This window comes from Lepisma saccharinum, chromosome 1 (assembly GCF_977018435.1).
Source record: "Lepisma saccharinum chromosome 1, izLepSacc3.1, whole genome shotgun sequence".
Classification (NCBI taxonomy): domain Eukaryota; kingdom Metazoa; phylum Arthropoda; class Insecta; order Zygentoma; family Lepismatidae; genus Lepisma; species Lepisma saccharinum.
In genome coordinates this window covers 1794499-1810994 of record NC_139229.1, presented here as the reverse complement: position 1 = coordinate 1810994, position 16496 = coordinate 1794499, and the positions used below count along the sequence as shown (strand labels likewise).

Here is a 16496-nt window from a genome sequence, read left to right as displayed (position 1 = left end):
TTAGTGTGAAATAAAATTGATACATAATTTCAGATTTTCATATGAATTTTTATGAACTTCAAAATCGTAAATCCTATAAGGTTCTTTCCAAATTCCTGATAAATCATAGTTTCTAAAGTTGAAATATTGATTATTATTAACATTTTACCACTGCAGGTATGTATATTCTTTATTTATTATAGTCAGTGCTCGAAAAATATTCTTCCGAGCTAGACGCCAGGAAACCACCTGCTAGCAATTGTGCATACTATAATAAGTTGAGCATCACCGTATTCAAAACATCGTTAAATCATGTGAGAAAGCGGGAAATGCGGGGTTGGGAGACAAAGAGTCACAAATTGTTTCCGATTCTATGGAATGTACACAACGTTGATAAAAGAATCATTTGCTAACTTACGCTGTACTGCAATTTGAACTTAAAATCCAATTGTTGTTAGCATCAAATGATGCACTTAACACATTTATAAAACAACACATACAGCAAACTTTCTTTTATAGTCTCTAAAATTTACACCATTGATCTAATTTTGTACAAGGCACAATTACACCATTATACAAGTATTTCTTCATCAGAAACAAGTAGTTATAAATATATAAAATCACTTCAATACAAACATGAAAATATAAATTGCATGTGATGTAAATATAGAACACTGACATGGTATTTCAAGGTGAGCAGTACAAAAATATTAACATTATACAGTGCATTCAATTTAAAATTGTACCCATCAGAAAAGCATCCATCCTCTCCCCTCCTTTCCTCTTCCCCTACTTCCTTGCCTCTTCATCCCACACCAAGCAACATGACTATACAGCAGGCGCGGTTGGCCCTATAGCGCACAGGATCAGTGAACCCCCAGTAATATACGATAATCACCTCGAGAATGAACAATGAACAATGTCTTTAAATTTTCATATTATTTCGCTAAAAATTCTACACAATAAGTCATGTATTTGTGCCCGTAACACGGCGAACTCTCTTGCTGAGAAGAAGAAACCGCGAATCGGCCGCCCTGATACAGACCCTCAGTTGAACCCCCACAGGACAGCTCGTGCCATTGTGAAAGCTTCGTGCGGGAGCAGAAGCGCGAGGAGGGTATAGGACAAAATACATGGGAGATGAGATTCCAGAACCTATGTCTCTTCCCAACGGTCATGCGCAGTTCGTTCTCTCGCACAAGCCGCGGGACAAGGCTCCTTTCTCGCTGCTTCCTCCCTTCCAGTGTTGCTGTGTGCGGTTCAAGTTTGAAGCGCACACATTACATATTCAATCTTCTCTTGTATCATTTTTGCACCGAACTTCTTGGAATAAATGCAAGATTGTGTCAGAGATGGATGAGTGGAAACAAATAGAAGCTGGAATTAGATGCGATGAATTAAAATAAAGGAGATAATTACCAAAATACCTTGTGCATGCATTCAGAGGTTTTTCCTTAAAGGTGGAAACACTTCGGGTTCGCGAAAGAGAAAGAATGGCGCGAAGACGTGACTTGCTGTCGCTCGGTGTCAAAGTCTCAAGTTTTTTAGTTTTTGAAGTGCTTGGATACTTGTTGGAAAGTATTAAGTGATGCTGCGAGTGAAACGAGGGATGGACTTTACCTAGGTTATGTCATTTGATGCAGTGTAGGCGTTGCTGTCCGCGCAGGTAAGAAATGACCGATAGAAATGCACATAATTAACGTAAACAAACTTCCTTGTCCACTGAAAAAAAGTGTGTGCTGGTCGATCAGCCCCAAATTTGAACAAACCTGTCGCGTATAAATGAAAGGGTCTCAGGTTCGATTTCTAGTATGCGCATGCCATTAGTTGCCATTTCCCTTTAACAAATGTAGGACCAGTTCTGATTAGTCAGCATGGACGTCCGGAAGGGGAAAAGGGGGCCGCCCCCCCATGGAAATTGAATGTAAACCAAAAATTATATATTACACGCATATAATTTAATTTCAGTCACAGTAATTTTTGGTAATTATTATAAAAGCGTTGCAGTAACTTCAGACTGAAGGAGTGTTTTTTGCTCCTCGTGGGGAAAAAATATATTACTTGCCCCTACTTGAGGACGTCCATGATATTCCAACAAAACTCAACTTTTTTCATAAAGGCACAATTTATTGTAGTTTCAGCCCTAAATTTATTCGCACACCCCTACAACAAAACCTTATACTCCCAGATAAAAATAATTCTTGACAAAGCTTTTAAACCCTCCCCCATCCTTTTGTTGGGCGAAGGAAGTATATTTTGCGGAAAGTGAATATATGTCACATCACTTCAGTGAACCCCCGGGTAAATAATGCACGAGCCGCGCCTGCTATACAGCCATTCGGTTACCATTGCAAACAAAATAAATGCATTCCATTACGTATTCAGAGTACAATTTTAAATTGAACAACCTGTACATTTTAGATAACTTTTGAATGACACATATAATCAGTAATTTTCAGGTTAAATGTAAATCTAATAACAATATTATTATTAGTTTGTTTCTATTATATACAGGATGTCTCTTGTTTGTTTCTATTATATACAGGATGCATCTTGTTAAAAGCAATGTTTGTGTATAAGTTTAGGAGATTAGTTTATGAGGGAATGTTAAGGCTAATTTGGATATAAACATGTCATGAGAATTAATGAGAATGTTTGCTTATTGAAATTGTAATTAAGTTGAATGTTAACCATTCACCATTTAGGAATTATATGATATCAAATGGCATTTGAATGAATACAATTGAACCATGATTTTATGTTTCTCGGGAACAAAATGTAAAATTCAGGAAAATTTTATAACATGAGTTTGTATGAGTTTATGGAGACTAAATGTATAATGTAGGAACATAAGTAAAATCTGGCAACAAGTAAAATCACCAGTCAATTTAGCTAAATGACATGGGGAAAGGGGAGGCTTATGGAAAATGTACATGAACAACCTATTTTTGCAGTTTTCCTTAAAAGAAAAAGAACATGAGATACAATAAAAACATGGACAAATAAGAATGTCATATCTTCCCCATCTCTATTCCTTAATATAGCTTTTCAAAATATTTTTCCACTATTAAAATTTCATTCATGGTTTTGTCTTTATTCTTGTGTACAGAATTGTACGCTATTTACCATATTTGCTGGCATACACATTTTTCAGGAAAAAGCTTAGTACACTGAATTTATAATTAATTTACAGCATTTCAAATATAAAGTAATATGCTATGCAGGTCTACTTTCAACAAGTAACTTGCATAATCTAACTAGGAGAGAATACATTTAAATCTTATTCATCACACACCACAAGGAAATCATCCAACTCAGAACAGAGACATGTTCTAGAAATGAAAGTAATCAAAAACTGATTATTGATATGTAAAACGTACCCTGTTTTTCAGACATATTTTTAAAGGTAAAAAGTGTGTCTTATACGACAGCAAATACGGTAATTATTAATCCAATTTACAGCCTTAAAATTATAGTTTTACAGTGGTTAATATCCTACTTTAGCAGAGAGTGGTGTATTTCTGGAACTAATGATTAGCTCAAATGCCTATTCGCCTATGGTGTTAGCAGGTTTTTGGGATTACATGCTGACCTCAAAGGTTTTGAAGATTATCATGTTCCATGATGTGACTGGAGATGGATGTGGTCATATTCCAAGCCCTTTCCTGCCAATGGCTAATTTACCCAAGAGTGATTAACTGTCTTCAGTTTCTTTCTGCCATGCTTGCATTGCTGTTTTGTTAGTTTCAAAAATATCTTGTGAAGTTCAGAGAGAAACTTTTGTGAGCATAAAGAGTGATGGCACCGGAAAGGAAATGAGTTGGAGAGCCACAACTATTTTGTATGGGGAAGAGAGGGGTGGGTTGTGGCAGTCGCATTTCTTACCACATAAACTAAAATACCATTTATTTTTAAAGTTTCTTGTACCTAGTTATAGTTATTCATTTAAAAAGTAACTTGGTTATGGTTACTGGTACTTGAAATGTAAGTTACGTTTATTGTTACTTTCTACTGCAAACTTTCTTGCAAGCAAATTACGCATGAACAATGATCATTAATTGTATTAAAATACAAATATGAAGACTTACATATGCTTTGAAGCAAGTCTTGAAGCTTTCCTGGTGACGAATGATGAAAAGATACTCTCGTGCGACCAGGTGAGATGTGGCGGATTCAAGCTTTTGAGAGCTAACATCACTCTCATCCTCAGGGCAGAAGTGCAGTGCCGAGCGTCAACCAGGTGTATATAGATTTCAGCAACACAGAAATTATCGCAAAATCATCAAAGTACTGGGACCTTATCATCGAAGATGAAATAGCCATTCAGGGGCAAAAGCAGAATCTGAATCGCGACATGGGGATCGAACTGGACCCGGCTTGGTCAGCGGTAGTCAACCAGGAGAGAGGATGCAACAGCTCCCGATTGGTCTACCATCTTCACCAGGAACCTCCAAATACATATACACTGGGTTGTCAGCACAGAACATCTACCCTGAAGATGAGAGTGACGTTAGCTGTCGAAAGCTTGGAATCCTTTCGAAAACTCAGCTCCTCCAGTTTGAAATTGCTAGGAACACTAAGTGTACTACAATTAAATTTAGAAAATAAGCTTATGACGACTTCCGTGAATTAAAATTAGCATTCTTTACACAAATCCAGTTTAAAACGTATTGAGTTTATATTACACATAATGTTTTTATAGAAATGTAAATTAATTTTTTAAAAAAAATAGCTCAGAAAATGAGCTGAAAGGCACCAAATACTTGTAACTTTCTCCTTGATTATGGGCCATAAGTCTAATCTCTAAAGCTTTTACAACAGTTCAAATTGTAAATGCAATTATAATATAAAATTCTACACTATATTTGAAACACTATTGATGTAACGATCAGCACACACCAACAGCTTGACTTCATAAAAACAACGCATTAAAATATACATTCTGAAGTAAAAAATTTAAAATATCACAATACTTGGTTATTACAACAAACAAGCTATTTCACTTGTTTTCAAAAAGTTCTTTGATTTCCCTCAAACTCTCAAACAAAAGTGACATAAACCGTTCAGAATCTGTAAGCTTAGACGAATGTTTGGATGATATATGAAAGAATATCTTTGCCTCAGACGGAAACATGTAAGACACGCCATAACCATCATCAGACACTGGACCAAATCCACCACCTGGGCAAATCTGAAAGAAAAAAATAACATGTTCGTAAACATTTGTATTTATGTTCAATTTCATAATGGCTAAATTTAATTGTTCACAGAACGTATTACAATCTGGAACATGAATGCCGTATTATGTATAATCAGTAGGGGATGGATTTTAAGGTGCATCACCTTTCCAAAAATTTAGCCGTTTTCATACCGATCGTTTGAGATACATATTTTAGGACATGAAATCAATTTCAGTTGGTGTTTTTAAGTCCACTTTATGCACAGTAAGGGTAATCGGGACTGGACCTACAGTTTAAAGTGAGATCCGAACCACTTGTGTCTCCACCAGATATCAAATCTGGGACCCATTGATTACAAGGTGGTGACCCTACCACTCCGCCATCGGGGAGGCCCACATGAAATCAAGTAAAATAAACACACTTTGTTGCACCTTTTCACGAAATCAACACATTTATCCCCTTTTTACCCCTTCAGATGCTTCAGCACCTTTTTCTTTCATGTTTTGTTAAAACAATGGACAAAAAAATAAATGATTTTCACCAGTGGCGGAGCGTGACCTTTCCAACAGTGTAAGCCTAGCATGATGAAGGCTTGTGTTTATTTTTGGGTTGGGTCAGTGATTTATCCACAATCATCAATCCCTCCCCCATTTTTTCAGAACACTTCCCTGAAATTTTTCACATTACCCTAATTTTGGCACTAAATTTAACCTTACACCCTTTAAAAACGAAGTTACACTAAATCAGATTAAATATTCTGGATAAATCCCTGAGCCTGGTGTTTTCTTTGCTAGGCTGTATATCTCCTACATTTCAACTGATAATTACGTCACTTTTATTCCTATCGCAATGAGTAACGTAACCATAAAAAAATGCAATGTTAGATAAAATGAAGAATAATGATAATAAAGAAACGAAAACCGAAAGAAACAGAAAAGTGCTGAATACTTTTTACAACCGCTGCATAACCAAGTATCAGCTCGTACCGAATCACAAAATAGGGGCACTTTATTTTTCGTTTCTGTTACCGTGCCTGCTAGAGAAGTGGTGGTGGGCCTACCTACATCCACAAGTTTCTTCTTGGCAGCAAAATCCTTGCTGGACAACGGCGTCTTCAACAAGTTCTCCACCCCACCGCACAATCATACTCGTTTTCTTTCATAATGCAGTTGTTGTTGTTCACTATAACACTACAGCAGAGGAATGACAGCCCCCTTTTCAATGGATGGAAGTCGCAAAGAAATACCGCGAGACTTTAACCATGCACACAACACATGAAAGGGGAAACAAAAACAAATCACATCCAAAAGCTGTCACTGCTCAATGCACTGATGTTTCGGACTCAGAGGGGAATATCCCTTTCGGACATAAATAAATGCCCTCTCTTGCCTTAAAATTCCCTTATATTTCGTTAAAAAAGAAACACAAAATAAAATATGAAAGAAATGCTCGCTAATTCTGAGGATTTATCCAGAAATTTCTGTGAAAGGAGATGTAAGTGCTATCTAAGGGTAGTGTAAAAGAAAATCCTGCACCTGAAAGACCATAAACAGCCATTTCGTACGTTGTTCGAAGAGTGTTTAAACCACGGACTATGTAATTAATAATATTTTGTTCACATTTGACATGAGATTTATAAAACTGGTTCAATATTCAGTTTTAATTAAACATTTTAATTTTTGAAAAAGTTATTGCACTCAATTACTACCAGCTGAGTTCAAATATAAACGAAAAATAGAAATCTTAATGTTTCGAATGTTTGTGCTCTCCTACAAGCGAAAAACAGAAACAAGAGTTTGTATATCTAATTTTCCCGTTTCTCACTCATTTTTAGGTGTTTCTCCTTTTCCCCCTTCCTGTTAGTTTTTTGCTTCAGAATTCCCTGTTCCTGAAAAAAAAAACCTCCTTGAAACACCTCTGGCTCAAATTTCCTTTGCAGCCAACCATTCATTCATACCCGACAACGCTGGAGAACTCTCCTCTTGCAGGACCTGGGTCTTGCTCGCGCGTGTTCACGGTTAGCCAGTGAAGCCAACCCAAGCATAATGGTGCTAAATCTCGCACAAGTTTCAAAAGTCGTTTGGAAGTTGGGGATATAAATTAAACAAGAGGTAGTTGAATTTTCTCAAACTTTTCACGTATGACGTCGAACTCATCCCGTTGGTTGAACCATTCGAATTTATATTTATTTCTTGTTACAAATAAATATTAATAATATGTAGTAGTATGTAGCATAATTACGGAGTTTAAACGAGACCATGGATGTCCAGAAGGGGCAAGGGGAGGAAGCTCTTCCTGGAAAATGAATGTCAACCATAAAAGAATATATTTCACACATATCATTTCATTTCAGCCACATCAAATTATGTTAATTATTGTAAGGGCGTTGCAGAGAAATGTTAACTTCAAATTGAATTTGTATCTTTTGAGGAGGCAACTTTATTATGGGGAAAATATACCTAGTTTACCCCCACCCCTGAAAAAATTACTATGCTTAATCCTCCCTGGTGGAAAGAAATACTGCGGACATCCATGAACAACACTTTTTGTAAACATATGGTTTGCAACGCTGTTGTAAGCCTCTGGCCGGAAGGTTTACACACGTGGGTTTTGGCCCGCTCTTCTCCACCCAGAGAACGGGCCTTGCACCCAGATAGGGTAGGCACTGCTCGTTCGCGGTCAGAAATTTGTAAGGCAAAATTCAGAAGGCTTACAGCTTTCCACAAGCAGAAGGCGGGAGATCCCATGTGCCGCCTGGCGCTGAAGTGTTGCAATCTAACAAACATGATCTCGAACATTGGTGTCGACCCGATTTGAACTTGGAAGTTGTTTACGAATTTTGCCATATAATTACATACATTTTACTAGAACTAATGAAGTGTAAGCCCGGCTTACACGGCTTACATGGACGCTCCGCGCCTGATTTTCACTCTTCTTGAGCAGCTACATAAAATCCTATAGTCTCACCTTGTAGAGCAGAACGAGAGCTATAAAGTGGTATAATATAATCATTGCAGCCCCAATAGATCCCAAGATAATGTAGCAAAACCCGCGAGAGACAACACAAACTTCAACAAAACCTATTCGGCAGAACCTCAGTTCTCTATGTGGTCTGCGCGCATTATATACAGAAGGCGTGGAAAAAGAGAGCAGTGAATAAATGTATTTTACCAGTGCCCTTTTTTGCATCTCTTTAAAAACATTTTCAGAAGCTTGTTTTCCCTTTCCCAGCCATAATCTTGCACCTTACAATACATTCCCTAATAATAAGGCTTTACTGGATCTTTGACCTGTGTCAACAAAACTTCTTGAAAATATTTCACATTTTGAAGAAAGAAAACAAAAATGATATTCTAAAATCTTAAAGAAATACAGTGTGTTCAGCTATTTTTCACCATATGCGTTCGCACGGGGGTAATCGTTTGGAGCAATCGCCCCCCCCCCCCATAAACATGGACGTTCTCAGTTTTTTTCCACTAAGGGACAAGCAAGATATTTTTCCATGGGGCATATTACCCCAATAATAGTGCTGCCCCCCACTTGAATTTGTAATTATCGCATTCCTGCACCCCTCCATTAAATAATAATTAATGTAAATTACTATGACTGAAATCAAATCATACGTGTGAAATATATACTTTTAGGTTGATATTCATTTTCGAAGAGGGAGGTGTGGTAATCCTTGCACCTCCTCTTCCAGTAGTTCAATGCCCTACATTATTATACTTTCACCTAGAAATTTAGTATAGAGGAATCTTATCACTCTTATTAAACAGTATTATAGGAGAAAATGAAGTATTTTTAAGCCCATGAAAGTTCAAAGCAACTACGAAGGAAGGGGGCACAGAGGGGGAATTGCCCCTTCGACTTCAAATTTTATAGAAATAAAAATACATTTTGTAAAATTGTCTTGCTTGCTTCGCTCACAATGTCAGTTTTTCTTAGTCTTGTCAACTTCCTAGCCATAGCTAGGAAGCAGAGGAGTTGTCCCTGGGTGCCAAACAATCTGAATAAGAAAAATTGTAAAAGAGAATGCCATGGCCTTTCGTGGAAATTTTTGCACTCTATTAAATCAATGCTGTTTTCAATTTACAAAAATTTGGTTGAAAGAATTTTCTTGCTCGCTTCACTCGCAATTTCTTTCCTGTAATTCATTCTATATTACCAGAGAGAACCAAGAAGAACTAAGTGCTTCAGACAGTTGCTGTTTTGACAGTTTGGTTTGGAGGAAAAGGAGCGCACACATTTCAGATACCATTTAAATCATTTTTGCTGTTGGTTTGTTATGAGGCAGATGAATTGATTATGTATTGTATTTAAGTAATATATATATATATATATATATATACACACACCCCCATCAATAAAACTAAAATGGTGAGATAAAATGAGGTTTTTCTTCACAGACTGAACTTTCAAGGCTTTTACCCCCCCCTAATCAGAGTGTGTGCGCACGCCTATGTTTTTCACCCCATAAAGGTTGTCCACAAGAAACTTCCTACGCAAGTGGAGTGGTAGTCATTAGTACTGTATTAATGTGAAGAACATCTAAAAGAAATTTTTTGCATGTACTTGGCAATTGTGGCACTGCATAGTGAGAGAACGGTGAACTTCGAGGTCATGCAATAAAATTCTTTGAGTTTCTCTTTCGTCTAGTACCACTCACATTCCACTATGTTTCATAACACGCTGCATATATGCAACTGCACAAAAGTTTTTCAGAATTCTCTCGCAGAATTTCTAAAATTTCTTCCATGATAGACATTCAGAATGGTTCTTCAAAATGATACATTTTGAAAATGGTCATAGGTCTAGCAGAACCTTAGATGCCATAAAGATAGTTGATTCCACAGAAAATATAATTTTAGGAAACAAAGAATAAAAAAAAATAATTAATGTTTCAGTTCTATGACCATCATGCTATGATCTCTATACAATATTTGCTTAGATCTCCACGTTAGTTAGTTAATTAAAATATGCATTCATCACGTAAATCTAGGATGTCAAAAAGAGGTTAAGATAGAAAAATCTAGTGCAATTCATTGCATGAAGTAGTATACTTTGTACATAATTTATATCCACAACAAAAAAATCTCTAGTGAAATGTTATCCAATGACAACCATGAATGTACTTATTCTAAAGGTGAATAAAACTATCTATCTACTTTAACATATGACATTATCAATAATTTATTCAAAAAATGTGAAATTTAATATAATTACTAAACTTACCATACAACATTACACAATTACACATCATATTATCAGTTTTTTTAGGGGGTGGATAAACTGCACTATTGGTTCATGTTAAAGTTCAGCTGGGCCTCAATTAATGTATGAATTTCTTCAGAAGCCTGAAGATTATCAAATATTCTTTATGAGAACTTCAAATGCAAGAATATCTAAAATCGACCACAAACTGCTGACAGTTGGAACCATAAGCACAATTATTCACAAACAGATTATGCAGGAACCAAATTTATCAGAAACAATCATATCCTAAATCTGCAGCAAAGCACTTGTAATGAAATAAAGAAAAGAAGTACTACCTTGTCCACAAATACATCCAAGTTGCAGTCAGGAGTCTCCTGGAGTTGTTGATGTGGTTGCTGACTTGTGGACAGGGTCCATGGCTTTGATAGAACCTCTTCGAGAAATGGACTCTTCTGCAATTGCACGGAAACAAGGAACTTTTAAGTAAATCAAACAGATTAAATTTGTTAAATACTATGTCAACAGAAAGGACAAATAAACAAGAAAACAATTTATCAAGCATGGTTCTGTGATTCCATCGTTATGGCAAATAACCGTGCCAATACATGTAAGCCACAGAATGAATTTATTAGAAATGACACTACAAAAATTGGTATTCTTGTTTAAAAACGCTCCTTGTTTTGAAATTGCTTGCCATCAAACTTCTTAAAAAATTGTGAATCATTAACAAAGAAATTCATTCCATTACAGAGTTTTATCATGTATATCAAGCATTTAAATATCTTAAATAGTGATGTAGAGATATTATAAATTATCGTTTTGCTATTAAGAAATCTCCAATTCATATAATTTCATCACAAAGGTTACATTGCATTCAATTTTTTTTATAGAAAAAACACTACCACAATACACACATAAAAAATAGAGAGTACATAGCACACCACTAGTTCCTGTAAACTGGTCAAATTGGGTGACTGAGTTGCTAAGTTGTTTCAAAACCGGTGATAATGTACAGGAATAGCATTAAGCAAAATTTTTAAACTCGTGTTCTGAATTTTTATAACTCAAATATCAACTCAGTCAACTTTGAGTTGTCAATAAAATACTAAAATAGTTTTCTCTAGGATTCTAGAATACTGGAATGTAGGGAGCAACTTTGAATATTTGTATGGTTACCAGGAGAAGAAGAGAAACAGAAGGAAGAAAGAGAGAGAGAGGAGAAAAAGCAAGATAGAGAGGAAAAGAAAAGAGAGAAATGATTAACTGAAGAGGCGGAGAGAGAGAACAAACAAGCAAACAAAAAAAGAGATGAAATGAGTAAGAGTACTGGCATCAGTTTGGGTATTGGATCGAAGTGGGATTAGCTCAGCCCTAAATGAATGTGTTAATTAGTCAAGCATTCGTCTTAATTTACCTTATATCTTTTCTACCCGTATTATAAAGGATTTTTATTTATACTAGATATTCACAGTGTAGATATGTACCAAGACTAAAGATGGACATGGAAGAGTTGAGGGTAGTGGAGAGTTTCAAATACCTAGGAAGCATAATTGAGAGAAGTGGAAGAATAGATGAGGAGGTAAACAGAAGAGGACAAATGGGTGGTGGACTATTTCAAAGCGTTCGAAGACTAATATGGAACAGGGATGTACCTATGAAATGCAAGAAGGTAATATAACACATACCATGTGCAAATAATTATGTATGGAGCAGAGATTTGGTCAATGACAGAGAGAGACAAAAGAACGATGCAGGCAATGGAGATGAAATTAATTTTGAAGGATTATATTGGTGAAGACTAGAAGGGATAGAATAAGGAATGAGGAGATCCGAGAGACAGTGGGTGCGGTGAAGCTCTAGGATAGATCAGGCACAGATGAGGTGGTTTGGACACATGAAGAGTGAATGCAGAAAGACTACCAATAAGAGTTTACAATGCACAAGGAGTGGAAATAAGGCCAAGGAAGAGACCAAGGTGTCGGTGGAAAGAGCAGATAGCGGAGAATGTTAGGGGAAGAGGACAAGATTCGAACACCGTGGAAAGAGAGGAGTGGTGGAAGACCAGGAAAAAATTGAATGGCTCGACTTCTATGCCAACCCAGCCAGAGACAGGAAACGGCAAAGAATGATGATGATTCACAGTGTAACAAAAGAACATCCAACTATCCCATTTTAAATTTTGCTCTTACTGAAATCTGTAATCGAATGTAGATGTAAACAAGTGAAAGACTTACATAGCCCCGGCCTCTGCAGCACACATACAAGGCAAAGAGGTGTCTGTCTACTCCCCTCCCACACATTGCGTCCTTCGCCAGCTCTTGGTGCCTGTCTGCTGCTTTGCATAACAGTTGAACCTTCTCTTGCGTGCTCACTTCATTACTCATCATTGCTCTGAAGATGAAATTTAGTAAAACTTGAATACAAAAACAACTTTTCTTTTAACAAATAATAAGTAAAATCTATAATATACAGGCACTAGGAGATCAAATCAAGAAAATTCCTGAAACTCTATATTAAGAAAGGTATCATTCATGAGATTGTTTTTAATGCAGATATGTAATTCATACATGTGAAATATTTCATATTATGTGAAATACTTTGTTAAAATGGACACTTAATCAATATTTAAAGGCATGATGGATGTTCTAAATTAATATTTAATAGAGATCAAACCAATTTACTGGTACTGATTAAAAATAGAATATCGAGATAATGGTCAATAATTTTAACGATCTTGTATTTTATAGATATTCTGCAATTGAGTGCACAATTGTGCCATTTTGTTATACTTCTTATGAATATAATATATAATGATTCATGTGCACTACTTTGTTCAAATAATATTCTATAAACTGCATTTCATATTTGTTTAGTTTATAAATGGATGGTTTTATCTATTTTGAACAGCAGTTGTCATTACCAGGAACATTTCCACTAGCAAAATGCATTTTACTTCCTGGTCTCTAATTCTAAAATTGTAGCATTCATAGAATTTCAAACCAATATACAGACTGACTTCAGTAATTAAATATATCCAATAATTTTCACCCGACAGAATAAATTTGTAAACTGACAATTGCATTTTAATCAGGGCATATGCTTTTGCTGACCATGTAAGTACTTGCATATCTAGTATTAATTGTTTGATGTGAATTCATTATAAGATTCTATTGTATCAACAGAGTATATTAAAATGAATTTGAATCTAAGTACCAACAGAGCAGTTTAATGTATGCTATCATAAATTGAAAGAATTATAAAACTTATTTAAAAGCTACGTGAAAATTATATCTCAACCAGTGATCAAAGTAAAGGGAGATGTTGGGGGATGGTGGCTAGCAAAATTTTCAACCCAGCTGTCTTATTGTCACCATGTTAACCCCCTCCCCCCCAAGCTAACAATTTCTACTTCAAGCACTGGTAGGGCCTCACTGATGGTGTAGTGGTAATGTCGTCACCTTGTAATCAAGGGGTCCAGGGTCGAGGCACATTACACAGTGGTTTGGATCCCATTTTAAACTGTTCAGTCCCAATTAGCCTATATGTGCATAAAGTAGACTTAAAACTCATATTAAAGAACTAGAGATCTTATGTGGGCCTAGATAGATATTTATGTATGTTGTAGTTAAGTCAGGGGTTATCTTTTGAATAGGATACTGTATACTCTGAATATCATAAGTTATTCCCATTCAAGTAACTTGAAATAGCCTATATATAGAAAATATTGTTAGTGTAATATTAAAAGTTAAGAATACTTTATAAAACAAGGAACATGAACAACTATGACTCACTTAACAAAAGATACCGCTTCTTCTGTACACGAACGGACAGTTTCTGTTCTCCCATTGAGGAACAGCCTGGTCATGCTTGCCTCGTACGTGAGCACAAACTTCCCCGTGTCTTTGTAGTAAGCAAGCTGCAGGGCCATTTGAACAAATGCATCAGGACTGACTTTGCACTTTTTCATTACCCCTTTGCCAAATGCATCATGGTCCTTCACGCACAGATCGAGATCATCATTGTTCTGCAAGGAAAAGACCACGTACATGAATTAAGACTAAATGTTTCAAAATTTATGTAAATCATATTGTTTCATTATGTGCTGTGCTAATTTTTAAGTTCTGCTGCAAACTTAACCTGTTGTAGCTCAGATCCTGCAGATTACATTGAACCAAATAAAGTCGTGAGGAAATGAAAATGAGTCTCCATGGAAATGACGTTCTGGTATTTTAAGGTACCAGATCATAAGCACATACCCTCGTATGTATGCGGGTGGATGTATCCAGGGGTTCTCCCCTGTCCATTCCTCAATATCATCATATCATCATTCACCCCCATCTTCACGATTAGCCAAATGTGGCAGAAAAGTAAAGCAAAATAAACCAAATCAATCAATCAGTGGGAAAAAGGGAAAACCCTCGGAGAAGAAAGGTTATTTTTAGAGCAGCTACCACTATTAGGGTATGCTAGCAAATGAGAAAGGTTTTGTAACTGATCATGTTTTTATATTTTTTATTTTATGTTTGTTTCTTATTCATGCTTCTCTAAAGCAGATCTTTTATGCTCTCAGTAACCCAGCTGTCTCACTAATCTGCTAGGTTAATACAAATCAGATGTACTAATAAACTATATTTAATTTAAATTATCGTGGCTTAAAATACACAAGATGAACTATGAATAAAATGGGATACTTTTGAACATTGTAAGACTTACACTTGCTGCTTTTTTTGAGGGGCAGGAATGCTCTCTATTGCTGTCATCAGATTTAAGAGGGAATGTATATATTTGCAAGAAAATCCACTTTATTTTAGGGGGGCAGATAATTGCATATTACTACAGAGCATTCCCTGACATTCTCTACGAGACTCAGTGGCAAGCGGTCCGGCGTCAGCTCTTGTCTTTCCCGGTGAACAGAGTCCACAACAGTTGCATGTTACAGGGTGTCATTTTAATGGCACCCACAGAGCACAGATTTGTATAGAGGACATCAAAACAAACAACTTTTCTCAGTAACATTTTTCTCGTTGGTGCGTTGTTTCGGCGTTACAGTCATTCATAAACTCCTGTTTTGCCGCCTGAATGCTGGCAACCACACACAACATTTGATCGTATCTGTGACGTGATTTCCCACAGAGACACAGCGCACGGCAGGGTTGCCAGGAACACACAAATTTTGTGAAAAATGACAAACTACCAACCACATTATTAGTTGTAAAACGAAGCGAGAAACACGTCCAGTAGACCGAACATCATAGCCAGAAGATCAGCAGTCATCTCAGAGGAAGGGGGAAGTGAACAAATGATATGAGAAATGGTAAAGATACGTATTCAAAATGAAGTGCCAATATTGGATTTTGTCTCAGCCTACATGTCAAATTTCAACAACAATAAATTTTATTGGACTTACAGCTTACATGTGGCTGTTTACGCCCAGCTACATGTCAATTATATTTGCTTATCTCGTTGCAAGGTTGATATCTACAGGTGTGTGTCAAGATGCCTTGTGGTACTTTTGTGCTGATAACAGAAATATCCGAGGTTCACGTTGTTACATTACGGCTTAAACACATACAACCACAGTAACAATCTAATGATGAATCAGTAGCGAATATACTGCCCTGTTCACAATTGCAAACTTTTACATGTGTATCCGGTGCGTAGATAAACACAGTTGTCGGAGAGTTTGTTTTACTACTACTTATATCCAGAGCTAGGAATTTTAGGTGCTGCACCTTAAATTTTTTTGTGTGAAAATGGGTAAAAAAGTGACTCATCCCCAAAATAAGCATGTATTGAACTTTACTCATGGTGTTTCGGTTGCACCTTTTTGCACCTTTTTCACAATCTCGGAACCTTTTCCACCTTTTTCACAATCTCAGAACCTTTTGCACCTTTTCGCCCTTATTGCATCTTTATCATTTTTTTAAATACAACTCGCGCGCTGTTTAACTCCACCTACATTCGAGGCACGGCTTCTTGGCACGCGATTCTTGTTTACCGCACAACAATGAATCGGCTTTCTTCAGTTCTTGGACATTAATGTAGTAAGCACGCGGACTTTAAACTGTGTCAACAATGACGCATTACAATTGCTAGAAGTTGTGCTCTTTTTGTCCTATGCTG

The 16496-nt window shown here is 36.4% G+C and overlaps 1 protein-coding gene across 1 annotated transcript in view; it reads right to left on the bottom strand.

Annotated features, from left to right (window-relative positions):
* Window positions 1-476: 476 nt before the first annotated feature.
* Window positions 477-16496, bottom strand: part of LOC145992107 (carnitine O-palmitoyltransferase 1, liver isoform-like) — a 102097-nt gene continuing 86077 nt past the window's right edge. Inside the window, exons 11-14 of the mRNA XM_083128352.1 lie at window positions 14165-14397; window positions 12608-12764; window positions 10709-10825; window positions 477-5170 (exon numbers count right to left, since the gene is read on the bottom strand). Coding sequence (XP_082984478.1) covers window positions 4979-5170; window positions 10709-10825; window positions 12608-12764; window positions 14165-14397 — 699 coding nt within the window. The 3' untranslated portion in view covers window positions 477-4978. The remainder of the gene's footprint in view (window positions 5171-10708; window positions 10826-12607; window positions 12765-14164; window positions 14398-16496) is intronic.